The 15,508-nt window shown below is 47.3% G+C and overlaps 1 protein-coding gene across 1 annotated transcript in view; it reads left to right on the forward strand.

The window, feature by feature from the left end:
• Positions 1-10,064: 10,064 nt before the first annotated feature.
• Positions 10,065-15,508, forward strand: part of LOC147015556 (transmembrane protein 182-like) — a 34,461-nt gene continuing 29,017 nt past the window's right edge. The window contains exons 1-2 of the mRNA XM_085850414.1: positions 10,065-10,311; positions 10,465-10,639. Coding sequence (XP_085706540.1) covers positions 10,195-10,311; positions 10,465-10,639 — 292 coding nt within the window. The 5' untranslated portion in view covers positions 10,065-10,194. The remainder of the gene's footprint in view (positions 10,312-10,464; positions 10,640-15,508) is intronic.

The raw sequence follows: 15,508 nt of genomic DNA on the forward strand, positions 1-15,508 counted from the left end.
CGTGCGACCTGCGGCACTTGAGCCACCGCTCGGACTCCGGGCTGCGTGACTCGCGGCACTTGTGCGGTTACCGCGTGGACTTCGGGATTAGCCGCCATGCTCCAGCTGGAGCTACTCATTACGTCCTGGCCAGCAATGGCGCGGACATCCGTGAGCATCTGCTCGACAGACGAAGCAGTCACGACCGCCGAGTCGAATGTGATGTCGGTTAATCGCAGGATGGCCGCTACCATCTTTGCGTCTCGCAGACCAGAAATAAAACGATCTCTGAGCCTTGTTGGACGCTCCTCTGCCGTGAATTTGCACGGCACAGCCGAATGCTTCACTCGTGCCACGAAGTCCGCAACGCGCTCCTCGCCACCCTTAGCGAGATGATCGAACTGGAACCGCGCGAGATGTAACGACTTCTCCGGCGCCAAGTGGGTCTTCATTTTCGCCACGATGTCCTGAAAGGATAGCACATCATCACTGGGCCTATTTGGAGCCACCAAATCACTCAGCAGGCGGTAGTGCTCCGTTGATAGCGAGGCGAGCAAGATCGCCTTGCGTTTCTCTTCATCCTCTACATCATTCGCCCGAAAGTAGCAACCCAACTGTTCAGAAAACAACTCAAATTCATCTCCCCCGAACACGGGTACACGTCCGTGTGCCGTGCCTCGACCTTCCGCCATGCTCCGTGAGACCCTTGGCTCCGTAGCTTGGAACCGCCCGGGTTACTTGCCGACCCTGCACACGCCGATCCGCAGATCCTCGTTCGCCAACTGTACTGTACTGAAATGGAAGATGCTTAGCAGGCAGACACGAGCGGAAGGACAGTCGAGCCGGGCTGTGTTGTGCAAGTACGAGCGCGGGCGTACTCTGCCCGGCAGCTCTCCTTTATTCGTATGCACACGCACGAGCCGGACGACTCCAGCATTACTATGACGCCTCAGGCGGCGCGCACACCTCATATCCCTTGCCGCTACACTGACCCCCACGGCCACTCCTCCCATCATCACGCCCACCATGCATCATCACCATGTCCTTCCCCATAGGCCCGCAGACTCCACCACAACACCGACCCGAACCACCACGGTGGGACTGAAACCCATCAAACCCGTTACGTCCGGGTGCACGAATGATATCCCTGTTGTTAATTGATGACCCATCAGAAGCTTAGCAGGTGAGCGACCGGTAGTTTGATGTGGTCTGGTGCAGTATTTCAGCAGCACACGAGCAAGACGAGATTGAATGGAGCCTTCCTTGACGCAGCTTCGACCATTCTTGAAGATCTGAACAGCATGTTCGGCTTGACCATAACTTACAGGTTTGTAGGGGTCAGATGTGTAGTCCTTAAGGCCATTAATTTTGCAAAAGTTCTGAAACTCTGAATTTGTAAATGACGATCCATTATCTGATACTTACCATGTTCGGAATACCATGTTGTGCGAACATGGTACGTAGAGCTTCAATTGTTACAGCAGAGGATGATGATGGCACCACGAGAGCTTCAATCCATTTGGAGTGGGCATCAACTACGATAAGGAAAAGCTTCCTTTGAAATGGACCAGCATGGTCGATGTGTAGTCTGGACCATGGCTTTAATGGCCACGACCACCTGGCCAATGGAGACTATGGTAGTGTCTTGGCATGGGCTTGACAAGTGTAACAATGACGTGCACTGGACTCGATGTCACTGTTCAAACCAGGCCACCAAACATGGGCTTGGTCAATCGCCTTCATGGTGACAATGCCTGGATGAGCATTGTAGAGTTCACTGATAATGTCCCACGGAGTTCAGGCGGAATCATCACTCGGCTACCCCAAAGCAGGCAGTCTGCATCAATTGAGAGCCCATTCTTCCGGATGAGGTACGGTTTCGCCCCTTTCGGTCATGATGCCCAATCACCTGACATAACACAGCGTTTAATTTGTGACAAATCTGGATTGCTATTGATAGCACAAGCAATTTGCTTCGTGGTTACAGGCACCTCATTGTGAATGACGTTAGCCATGAGATTAATGATATCGCCAGATTGTGGAGGTTCTGGGATGGTTACGGGAAGCGGCTGAGCATGTTAGCACAGTACATTTCCTTACCTGGACGGTAAACCAATGAATAGTCATAACCGGCGGGGTCAACATACCCAGGAATGCATGAAGTTCTGAGATGTTTTGTGGCATTGGTGCATTCGCAATTGCTTCAACTTTGCTCAGAGAGGGCAAAATGCCTTGACAGGAGATTCGATGACCCAGCTATTCAACTTCATGGGCCATCAAGGTACACTTCTCACGCCTTCGGCGTAACGCAGCTTGATAGCCGATTGAGGACTTTGTTTAGATTATCGAGGTGTTCATGTTGTGACTTGCCAGTCACGAGTATGTCATCCTGGAATACGACTGTCTTTGGCACAGTTTTCAATAATGTCTCCATCTTGCATTGGAAGATTGGTGAAGCAGAGCGTATGCCAAATGGGCATCTGTTGTACAAGTAGAGTCTTCAATGAGTGCTGATGCATGTATCGGGCTTGGAATCATCATCCAGTTCCATCTGAGCATCGGCATTGGTCAAGTCAAGCTTTGTGAATGTCTGGCCACCCATCAGAATGGTGAACAGATCCTCTGCTTTGGGCAAAGGGTAGCCATCCAGATTGGTAGAGCGGTTGGTTGATCGTCATTTTGTCGTCCCCACAGATGCGCACTGTTCCAGCTGCTTTGAGTATTGGAACGATAGGTGCCGCCCAGTCGGAGTACTGGACTGGTGAGATGATGCCCTCACTCTGCAGGCGGTCAAGTTCACATTCGATCATTGATCGCATTATGTATGGCACAGGTCAAGCCTTACTGATACAATGGCTGAGGATCTGCAGACACATGAATCCTCACTTTGGGCCCTGCAAAGGTGCCAACACCATCGCTAAAAAGGCCAGTGTACTTTTTTATATATTTTTTGTATACCTTGCCGAGGCTCGTATGAGAGCGAACACACAACGCACATCAAGGGGGGCATGAGATGAGGGGCGGGAGTGGGAAGGACAAAACAGTGGGGAACAGAGGCATTAGGTGATCTGTGGAAGGAAGAGGGATGGGGTGGGGAACATGGGGAATATAAGATGGACATCACAGGGACTTTCAGGAAGGAAAGCAGGGAATTTGAAGGAGGTGGCTTGGGGCGGATTATTGGGGGTAGAAAAGATCGAGGATTTGGATGGGGGATGATAAGAGGTGGTGGTGAACAGCTGTTTTGAAGGCCTGGATGGAAGAATGGGAATGAATAGAGTGAGGGAGTTTATTCCAAAGGCAGGAAAGAAGAGGAATGAAAGAGTGAAGGTGAGCAGTGATTCGTGATTTTGGTAGTTTTATCAGAAGGGTAAAAGTTGGGTTGGCGTTGTTGGCAGAAGGGTTGGCGAACCTTGAGCGCCCTGCGGAAATGTGGTGGGGACAAATCGCAGAGAGCAGGGAGGGGGGGGGGAGGCTGGAGAGGAGACGGTAGAACAAGTATACTTGTTCAGTATGGTATCATATCCAGCATCAGAGTTGGAGACTGTTTTCATCACACCAATTAAGTCTGATTATTCATAACCAATCTCGGCCTCAGAGGGTTGGTCCTTCTCCAGGCACTATCTGTGGTGGTCAGATACGGGTGCTGTTTCTATATCCTAGTTACGTTAACTGAGCCAACTACAGGAATGACCTTCTTGGTGTATGTTCTCAAGTCAGTAGATACCGGCTGGAGTGCAGGAGCCTTTCTCGGAGGGTAGATGGAGGTGAACTTGCTCTCACTCATATTTGATCTGGAAGCACCAATATCAACCTCCATCCTCACCGGGATCTTATTGATTGTTACATCAAATAAAGTTGGAGCATGAGAGCTCTTTGATCTAACAGATAAAACCTCATAAAGTTCCTCACTTGACTCTCGGCTGCAGGCTGTGCTCTGTGACCGATCGTCCGCTGCATCAGGGTTCACCCCAATGTGATAAGCAGGAGATAAGTTCTTCAACTTGGATTGAGAATGACACTCCAAGTGTCCCCGCTTACCACAGTTGTCACAGGTATAATTCCTGTACCGACATTGGAAAGCTTGATGATTACCACCACAACACCAACAACAACAAGTTACCCCAACCTTCCCAGTAGATTCAGAAATGTCAGGAGGTGGAAGAGAATTTGGTGACTTGATAAAACACTTGTGCTTGTATCCAAAAGTTACCTTGTTAACCGATGGGTCCTGCTGGATAACTTTTGACTTGTTAGACATCACACGTAGGCTCTTGGCAGTTTGCACACACACACTGGCTATTTCCATGACTTTAGCCAAATTGGGGTCGGATTCAGTGAGGGGTTTCCGCAGAATTGAGTCGTCATTGATGCCTATTATAAAGAAATCACGAAACATCTCTTCGAGTTTATCTGTAAACTCACAATGTTCGGTGAGTCAGTGTAAATCAGCCACAAACTCAGATGCTGACTGACCATTGTGACGATGGTGGGTATAAAATTTATATCTCGAGATGATCTTACCCGGTTTAGGGTGATGTCTTTTCACGAGATTGATGAGCTCTTCATTCGACTAGTCAGAAGGTTTGGCTGTGGCAAGAAGATCTTTGATGAGGCTGTACGTCAGGGCACCACATATGGTCAGTAATACACCTCGCCGCCTTTCTGCGTCCTCATCAGTGTCCATTTTGTTTGCCACGAAGTACTGTTACGAATCTGGAAGCCATGAGCAATCAACATACAGGTCCGATAGAACAGTTATATCGGTAAGTCTGTGTTTTTAGGTAGGGTCCCTGTCCCTTGTTTAATGGGTGAATAAATGTACATGTGCTGTGAGTTATTTTGATAGTCAGGGTTTTCTTTTACATTTTTTATATCAACTACAACTACAACAACGCCAGCATCACCCTCACCTTCACTTCGCTTCCTTCGCCTCGCTTCCTCCCACCGATGCCGTTGCCTGCGTGCGTGTCAGCACGTACGTGGGCAGGGTTCATGAAGACCTGACGTCTCTCTCGCCAATCCGGGGGGTGCGGGCGAGGTGGCCGTAAGTCGGTCAAAGGGCACAGAGCGGGTTCTAAGAGAATCAAAGCCTCTTTGGGGGTGGGGGGGGGCGGGGAATCGGGACGCCCCGACACGCCCCCCGACCAATCATGGAGAGGCAACGGAGTTCCCCGGCGAATGAGGTGCGCGGAGGGGTGAGACGGCTGCCCCCGCCCCGGCGGGGGAGGAGAATAAATAAATGGGACGGTGCGGCGTGAAAGAAGGGTGGTTGTCTTCTGGTCACGAAGTCGTTGTCTTCTGGTCGCGAAGTCGTTGTCTTCTGGTCGCCTGGTCTCGTGTCTTCGGGTCTCGAGTCATTGCTGCCGCTGGTCGGGGGGATCTGCTGGAGCTCAGAGAGGAAGAATTTGCGCATGTTCAAAACGCATTTCTCAAGGCTGGGCGAAAGGCATCTCGTCGCTGGCGTGCTCTGGTTCACAACTCTGCTCGTATCTTGCGAGCGCCTGGTTCCTCCATCGCCTCTCGCTGGCGCCTGGGTCTTCGACCACATCGCGACACTGGTCTGGGTCGCTCGGATCGTCAAAGACCACACGAGGTGAACAGGTCCACGTCCTTCTGGGTATCTGTGTGTGTGCGTGTGTCTGTCGGTGGGCCCGTCTTTAAGTAGGAATTATTTAAGTGCTTGTGTGTAAATTTGCATTCTCTATTAGTCGTAATAACTCTGCCCTTACGTGCTTCCCTCATTTCCCCGATGACAGTGAATAAATACCCCGTTTGTTAAATGTATCAGCTCGTTTCTGTGTTTCTTCCATTGGTTTAATGTGGTGCGTGTTGGGAGAAGTTAAGAAGGCCGTTGTTGCCGTAGTGGTGTGCATTTGGGGCTGACGGAAGCTCGGTGACCGTCCGCTCGGGTCATGCATGGGTCGAGCACGCATACGGCTCGTCCCGTACGAGTGCCGTCGAGGGTGTGAATACTTGGTAGTTCGCCACGTGGGTCTAGGTATTTTGAAGTTTGGCAAATAACCCTGTACCACGTGGTGGAATTATTGACGATTCACGGTCCGGTAAGGGACCCGTACTCTCGGAGTTTTCCGAATGGTACGATCTAGATTCCGGGTGTTCGGTAGAGTCAACCCTACTGCTCTACCTAGCGGTCGTGCTCGCGGCCGATACCCGGCCCGCAAGAAATTGGTGTTCAGGAGCGGGATTCAAACCCCTCCGTCTCCACGAAATTCACGGATTCGGATGAGGGGTGTCGGGAGCGAACCACCCCCCCCCCATTTCCCCCAAATTACGAGCATTTTAAATTCTCTTCCCAACACGCAACATGGCAGGCCAAGACGGGCTGAAACAGGTGGGTAGTGGTAGTAGTGTAGAGGAACCAATGGTCCAGGACACCACCGTTGAAGGAGATCTTTCCCAGCAACGGACAACGCAGCAGCTTATGGAGTTGATGGCAATGCTGAACGAAATGTGGGGTGATATGCAAGTGATGAATGCAGACATGCAGGCATGGAGAGAGGATAGGCGGGCGATGGATTGGCAACTGGCGGCACCACGTGGCGGAGCGACCGAACTGACCAGGAGTGTGGAATGTGTCGGGCCCGCAATGCAGACGGGTAAGGTCATGGGGACGAGCGACGTCACGATAATTGGGGGAGAGACGGACTTAAAAGAGACACGGGAGATAGAAATAGTGATGAGAGACGCCACCACAATTAACGGGAAGACCGAAACGTGAAGGGTGAGACATGAGGGGACGACGGAAGAACCAAAGGAGGTGACTGAGACGGAGAAATTAAGAGATGAAGAGCCAGGAAGAAACGGAAATAATAAACGAGGTGACGGAGACGGAGAAATCAACAGAGGGGGACGAATTAAATGAAACGAAAGACGAACACACACACATAGAGTTAGTGAGGGACAATGGGGTCGAGCTGGTGGAATGTATCATGACCCGGTGCGAGCAGCAGGATGGCCTCCTTAGGGAACAAAGCGAGACTGTATGCTCCCTTGAAGAAGATCGCGACGAGGTGAGTCTGATCGGACCGAATGAGGTTGAGCAGATGAGTGCTGTGAACGGGTACATGCAGAGCTTGGGGGGTATGGAGACCCCTGGATTGCTTGAGTTGACACGATTCCCCAGTGTGAATGTCCCGGTGTGTGTGGTTGTGTATGAGTGATACGAGTGTGTCAAAAGGTGAGTATGGTACGAGTGAAATAGCATGCGTGAGTGCGTGTATGGGGATGGTACATGGACCGATCCAGATGGGAGACGGGTGTGGCGAGCCGTCTGCGCCGTGTAAAGTTAATTCTGTAACCGCGCCGGTCCCACGAGACGCCGCGTATGAGGCCCGTTCGGCATTTCGCGAATGGCCCTCGCATCTACGTGGAGGGACCCCAGCGCGTGAATGTCCCGCGTTTCAAAAAAAACCGTCGCGTGGATGGCTAAAATGGCGACTACGGGATGAATTCGGAACATGCGGGTTCCCACGTGGGCGCGTATGCGGGGCATCACGTGCTGCATGCCACGTGTTCTGTTCATGGAACGCGTGGAGCGGGTTCCCGGGACGATGCGCTCGTGCTGGCCTGCACGGGAAACCGCGCAGGTTCGGTGCGCGGGTGACGTCATCGGTGGGGATCTCGCGACACGAATGCCAGATTAACAGCGCACATTGTCCGACGTGGGGAATCCCTTGGAAGCGAGCGCTTGCTGCGACTAGCAGGGTGACGTCATGGCTGCACGGATGAGCCATCGGAGGGGACGTTATTATCGCTGACAGGGACGAACAGGCAAGCCGTAAACCGCCACCATGGTGGTGCAAAAGAAAAAAAAAAGCCTCACTCCAAGTACACTGCCCGGTGTTTGGGCCAAAGGAGCACTAGTAAGTGGGAAGGGTTTAGTGTAGATAGACCAGCCTCATGTGGCCCGTAGACTAGTTAGAGGGAATTTAATCAATGATGAAGAATCACTTAAAAAAATACCTCATACTTGGATTGGATCTTCACCAAATTTGAATCAATTCATCCTTGGCAAACACCCAACCTTTCCACCAAGTGTCGTTAAGATCCATCCTTAACTTTTAGAGATATTGTACTGTATATAGTTTTTATCTCTCAATGGTGAAGAATCACTTAAATTCTAGTATCTGGACCCGGATCTTCACCAAAATCGAATCAATTCTTCCTTGTCACACACCCAACATGTCCACCAAGTTTCGTCCAAATCCGTCCACAACTTCTTGATATATCATGCTATATATTGTTTTTGGCCCGATCTCTCATCTATCTTTCTTTTTTGGCCCTGGCCATACTTCTTTGAGAGATTCTGCTCACAGAGAGACAAACAAACAAGACAGATGTCGTGCAGAACGCAATACTTGCGAAATCCCTAAAACAAATTTGCCCTTAAAATAATTGGCTAGTTGAATTCAATGAACAAATACGCAAATCCTCTTCAACTTTCAAGTCAATGGGATGAAAATTGAGGATTTTAGAAATAGACCTAAATCGTTAACCTTTGGCCTATGTTGACCTTTTCAAATCAAAATCAATAGGCTTCTTGCGAATGACCAACCCCTTTGGTGAAGTTTCGTGAAGATTGGTTTAAAACTGTGACCTGCAGGTAATTGACATACAAACAGACAACCAAACAGACAGAATCACAGACCAGACCAACTGATAGGCTTGTGAATCTTCGATCTCGTAAGTAAGACAGACAGACAGACAGACAGACAAACAGATAGACAGACGGGGGTGAAAACATAACCTCCATCCACCTTCAGTGGCAGAGGTAACAATGTTGACAGCAAATTTTATTTCGTAAGCAGGATATCCTGTACTAAATTGTTAACATGATTTTAAAATAGCTATGTTTTGCCCTCTTTTTAGACAAATTGAACCTTCGCCACCCGACGCTGCACCACCATTTTGCGGTGAGCAGTACAAGTAGCTCAGAGCTTTGGCTCTGAGTGAAACCAAGAGTGCAACACAATGAACTTTTAAAGTCCATTAAATAATTTAAATTGATAGATCAACTTAAACTTCACCATGACTATGGATGGGGGGGAGGGGGGGGTTACTTTTGCTTGTATATTATAATTTTTCAGGACTGAATGGCATGTTACCTGAAATTAAAATAATTCAAAAAATGCCAATAGCATAATTACTTTAACGTTTTTTCCATGAGACTCAATGCCCATACTTAGATTTTTAAAGCATTTATTTTTATACTTCTACATTCAGCCACAGTTTCACAAGTCAATGGGCAGGCAGATTGGCCTAAGAGTTATGCACACTCGCTTCTGAGCCATCTAGCCTGGGTTTGAATCCCGACTCAGCTATAAACTGTCATCCTCGTGTCTCGTAGGCAGGGTGAAGCATCACACTGTGTGTGCCATCCCTCAGATGGACGTTAAACTGGGCAATCCCATCTGCCGACATTAATTGATGGATGTTATAGATCCCTCACAGAGAGTAGGCGAGCTATCCCCAGCACCCTGGCCAAATTCCAACCCGACCCGACAGGGGGCACTGCATCAGCGGCACAGCCACGTTTCCAGCAATGTTGCAACCGGCACCCACAACCTGTACACGCAATGAATGAATAAACTAGTCAATGGTTTTAACTTCCATAGGTTTAAGCTCCCAGCAAGGTCAATGTAGCTATGTACGTGATTGAGAACGGTATGGCTAGCTTCGTGCTCCACTTGAAAGCCACACCCATTGTTGCTGTCACACAACGCAATCGTTTTGGTCAGATTCGAATCAGCTGGGGATTAAACCCAGAGGCTGACTGATGGGCCATCCTTAGATTTGCACGTTATCGAATGAACTGTCCTGTACAAAGTCTTTGTACAAAGTTGTGTTCTTACATTTCGCTTCTGGAATAGATCTTTGAGCTGACATTTCATACCTGCTGAATTAAAGTGGAGAGCTGCAATGTCAACAGCCAAGAACTTCGATAACCCCTTTAAAATGCAATTCAACTGGGGTGGTGGCAGTTCCCCTCGTGACAATCAAAGAAGTTAAGCGTGATAGATATAGCAATGTCTCAAATGCCGGCTAAGTTTAGCCACAACCATTACTGGTGACAGACTTTTGGAAATGAACCTGTTGGCGTCAATCAGCGGAAAGAGAACCGAGGGACACAGAGAAGTCAAGAAACAGACAGAAAGATCGACGAATAGATCGTGAATATAGAAACTCTCAGAGATGAAGCTACGATGGTTGATGTTATCGAGTGGTCTACTTGCTCTGTTATCCACTCTCCTCACCCTCCTGGCACTCGGCTCTGACTACTGGTTGCTCAGCTCTGAACCTTGCACTGGGGTACCCATGTTCTTTAGCTCTTCAGCTTGACATATTCAAATGTTCCTCCACAGTTTTCCCGTTTTCACACTTTCTAATTTGCAACTTTTTTTCTTCTCCATCCGACATTTTCCAAGATTCTAACCTACGGCCTTTCTCGTTTCACCTGATCAGAATGAAACGGCGTCGGAGACTGTCATCTCCTCAGTTTCCTTATCCCGTTCCTCTTTACCCCATCCTTCACTTGCTTCTCAAACCCCTTGCCGCTTGCTATCCCACGAAGGCCTTTGGTGGCGTTGCTGGGGTTGGGGGTCAGAAGTTGAGGTCAGCCTTGCAACATTCTGCTACAGTAAGTGCGACTCTACTTTAATTTTGTCTCCAACTGCACTGTTATATTGCATTCGACAGTGGGAGCATAATACCTTGCAATTCTCACATTTTACAGCACTAGAAATCAATTGCTTGTATGTTATAGCACATTGTGCTATCAGAGATTATGATGTTGAATCTACTGTATCACTTACCTGTATTAGTCCCTGTATAATATAATCGTCATATTACATTTCCTACTTTACAAAATGTGTTGTTACACAGTTTTGTAAACTGAAAATAACAATTGTGGTTTGGACCATAACTTGTATGTTTGGCTGTTGTACGATACATGCTATTTTATTAATTTTCCCTCTTTTTGTAAAGATTCCTGCTATAACCTCACAATCAAATATACAAAGCCTTACATATTGCTATTTTCAAGGAATTATGTTGTAGGATTGATCGTGACATCACTTTGCAGTCTCATATTTATCAGATCATTAATTGGCTGAAGACCAGAAAGTGTTTGCAAGGACAACTTTAGAGCCACTTGAACGTGATCATCAACAACCACAATGAAATAAAAAAAAATTTTTACCCAAACATCTCTCGAAGAATTCCCATTCCCACAATTCTACCAATGGAAATGATATTGTTGAAAGGATGGATGAGGTGTTGTACTGTATAATTGAGATTTCTTCCAATTAGACAGGTGTCCGATTGGTTTTCACAGATTTAACGAACTGTGCTGAAAGCAGTAACCTCAAGTTCTTCCCAACCAAAGTTCATCATTCACCAATGCTCATCTCTTCATACACAAAATCCTTCATGTTATCAATAACTGATTAAGGAAAAAAAATAAATAACAGTTCGATCTTTAAAAGGATATCTCCAGATGAGAAAATAAAAAACTCTCTTGTCTTGCGCATAACGATTGATTGATTTTTTTTAATCAATAAGGCCTTTTCTACAGGCTATCTGATCTTGGGTGTTCACATCTCATGCACGAGCCTCAAAAGCTCCCTTGAGAAACTATAGTTTGCTTCTTTTGAAAGTTAGTTCGCGGTCTGCCGTGATCATCGTAGAAGCGAAAAAAACCTATAATCGAATTGTGTAATCATTGCTGTGCAATATCGATGAGATCTGAAGGAATAGAAATTTGAAACTAGACAGGAACTCGGTATTGCGCATACTTAAGCCAGGCTGAACAGTTTAACTTTTGCACCCCACTGGTCGGGCCAGATATGCATCCGGGCGTTAACCGAATCCGGACCTTAACCAAATTCGAATCAGCTTGTTCTTGTCACCGACCCAATTCATTCAGAAAGTTTTGTCAAAATCCATCTACAACTTTTTGATATATATATATATATATATATATATATATATATATATATATATATATATATATATATATATACATATATATATATATATATATACATATATACATATATACATATATATATATACATATATACATACATACACACAACACACAACACACAACACACAACACACAACACACAACACACAACACACAACACACAACACACAACACACACACCACTTTATAAATCCACGGTTATAAAATCCAGCCGCTTATTGTGACCAAAATGAGTTGGAACGGAATTTTACATCAAGAAATCCGCTGGATAATAAATCCACCTGCTTGGCACGTGCGAGGTCTCAACCTAAGCTTGATGTAGTATGCACTGCTGTGGGTGTGTGTGTGTTTAACGATAGGAGAACTGGAAAATCCTAACGCGCAGTGTCACAGTGGTAATCCCATTGACTACAGCCTTGTGCAATGATTTCCAGCTCACTCTACGCTTTCACTTTTCGGTCGTCCCAGCGGGTGAAGCGTGTATGGGTTTATAGCTTGCGCCGGTTGGTTGAATTCTATCTCTCAGCATTTTTGTACTTTAAGAGTCACGAGTTGGGTTGTGATTTAGAGTCAACATGGCGACCACGAGCAAAAAGAGGAAGGATCTATCCATGGAGAAGAAGGTGGCTTTATTAGACCGTTTCAATGAAATGGCGAAGACAAGTCAGTGCGAGGCTGCAATCACGTTGGAAATTTCTCGTGGCCAGCTCCAGAACCTTATCAAGAACGAAGGCACCATCAGAGCAGAGGGTCAAGAGATAGGCGGTGTGAAGCGGAAGCGGGTGGGGAAAGACGAGGAAGTGGAGAAAGCCCTGCTTGAATGGTGGGAATTTTCGAATTGGAGGAATATGCCGGTGAATGGCCCGATCTTATGTCAGAAAGCGGAAGTCCTTGCGCAAAAAGCTGGTCATCACGACTTTAGGGCCACTGACGGTTGGTTTTCTCAGTGGAAGAAACGGAATGGAATTGTCTTCACTGTTTTGAAGGGAGAAGCGGCTGAGGTGGATGTGGCTGCAGCGAATGAGTTCCATCAAAATCAGCTGGGAGAGATTCTTCAGTCATTTGACAAGCGGGACATCCTCAATGCCAATGAGACAGGAATTTACTTCCGCGCTCTACCAGACTCGACGTACATTGCCAAGAAGGACAAGAAAGGCAAAAAAGGATTCAAAACGGCAAAAGACCGAGTGACATTGATGGTCTGCTGCAACATGGATGGTGGAAAGGAAGATCTTCTTCTGATTGGCAAACCAAAGAAGCCGCGTTGCTTCAAAAATCTTCAACAACTGCCCCTGACCTACGACTTCTCTTCCAATGTGTGGATGACAAGTAGAATCTGGGAGCGCTGGCTTCGCGTATTGGATCTCCAGTTCCATCGTCAAAACCGAAAGGTACCTATGCTTGATGACAATTGTTCCGCACACACTCAAGTCGATGGACTGAAGAGCATCACCGTCAAGTTCCTCCCGCCGAACACAACATCGGTGCTCCAACCATGCGACATGAGAATAATTAGGATGCTGAAGGCCTACTTTCGACACCAGCTTCGCCAGAACATCATTGATACTATCGATGATGGCCAGGAAGAACTTGTAGCCAACGAAGTCGTCAAAAACGACACGATGAATATGCTCGATGTTGCGTGGGAAAAAGTTACGGTAGAAACGATTCGGAACTGTTGGCGAAAGGGAGAATTTGTTGGAGAACCAGACCCAATGCCAGAAATGGAGCCACTACCCTCGCCACCACCCGGGCTCACAGCCGAAGTGTTCGATCAATGGATCACCATCGACGATGACATTGAGACAACAGACGAAATTACGGAAGAGGAAATGACCGACCAGCTCGTCGGTCAGATTCTCGAAGTCACCGAGCCCATAGCTGAAGAAGTGGAAGAAGAAAGAGACGACGAACCCGAGCCGATGCCAACAGCGGCAGAGATGCAGACGGCACTCGCCAAATTGGACTGGGGACTGCAGCTCTCAGATTTTGCCCATCCCGATTTCCGCCACGTGACGGATTCAATAAAGGAACATTTGTGCAAAACCTTCCCTCCCAAGCAAGCGACCTTGGAGAGATTCTTTTGAACAATCCCCTTGTCACCGTTTGATAAATCAATGTTTTTGTAGCATAAAGCAGTGTTTAACGACATTCGCTTTTTCTCTTATCTATCCAGTAGGTGGCTGAAAATAGGTTCTCTGCTTAATAAATCCAGCCGGTTAATAAATCCAAACGGCGTGGTCCCATGGTGGATTTATAAAGCGGCGTCTACTGTGTATATATATATATATATATATATATATATATATATATATATATATATATATATATATATATATATATATATATATATATATATATATATATATATATATATATATATATATATATACACGAGGTATGTTCAAAAAGTATCCGACCTTTGTTCATAAAAAATACTCGTATCCAGATACAACAAACTTACACTAATCTCCTTCAAAGTAGTCCCCTTGGGCTGCCACACCCTTCTCCCAACGGTTCTGCCACTGTCAGAAGCAGCGCTGGAACACCTCTTTTGGGATGGCGCGCAGCTGGTCCATTGCAGTCCGCATGATGTCTTCTCTGGACTGAAATCTGGTCCCTTTCAGGGGCATTTTCAGCTTGGGGAAAAGCCAGAAGTCACACAGAGCCATGTCGCGAGAATAGGGAGCCTGACGAAGCACAGGTGTGTTGTGTTTGGCCAGGAAACTCTGTATCAAATGTGAAAAATGGGCGGGTGTGTTATCGTGATGGAACTGCCAATTGACCGCTGCCCACAGGTCCGGCCGTTTGTGTCGCACAGCGTCATGAAGGCAACGCAGTACCTCTTGGTAGTACTCTTTGGTGATGGCTGTGCCATGTGGTGCGTACTCGTGATGAACCACGCCACTGGAGTCAAAGAAGACGGACAGCATGACTGACATTGCTGTGGACCTTCCTTGCATTTTTTGGCCTCGGGCATGTTGGATGCTTCCATTGTGATGACTGGAACTTGGTTTCTGGGTCGTACTCATAAACCCAGGTCTCATCGCCAGTGATCACTGTGTTGAAGAAGTTGGAATCGCTGTTCACAGTCTCCAGCATGTCCTGTGCGATCTCCAAACGGAGTTGTTTTCTGCTCGATCGTTAGCAGCTTTGGCACGAACTTCGCTGAGATTCTCCTTAAGCCCAAATCCTCAGTCACAATGGAATGAACAGATCCAATGCTGACGCCCGCCTCGTCTGCAAGTTCTCTGATCGTGATTCGACGATCCTGCATCAGCAGGGTCCTCACTTGGTCAATGATGATCTCATTTCGGGATGTTGAGGGCCTACCAGAACGTGCTTCACTTTCCACTGATGTGTGACCACCTTTGAAGCGGTTGTCTGTGGCGTAGCCAGGCTGAGGCAGACGAGGCAGTTGCTGCTTAATAGGTTCTCTGCTTAATAAATAAATAAATCCTGAAATATGATCTGGCCTGAGCCCTCTGGCCATCTGAGCTCCATGGGGAGTAAACCATC

Source organism: Eptatretus burgeri, chromosome 12 (assembly GCF_056783735.1).
Source record: "Eptatretus burgeri isolate ZD-2024b chromosome 12, Ebu_testis_v1, whole genome shotgun sequence".
NCBI lineage: Eukaryota > Metazoa > Chordata > Myxini > Myxiniformes > Myxinidae > Eptatretus > Eptatretus burgeri.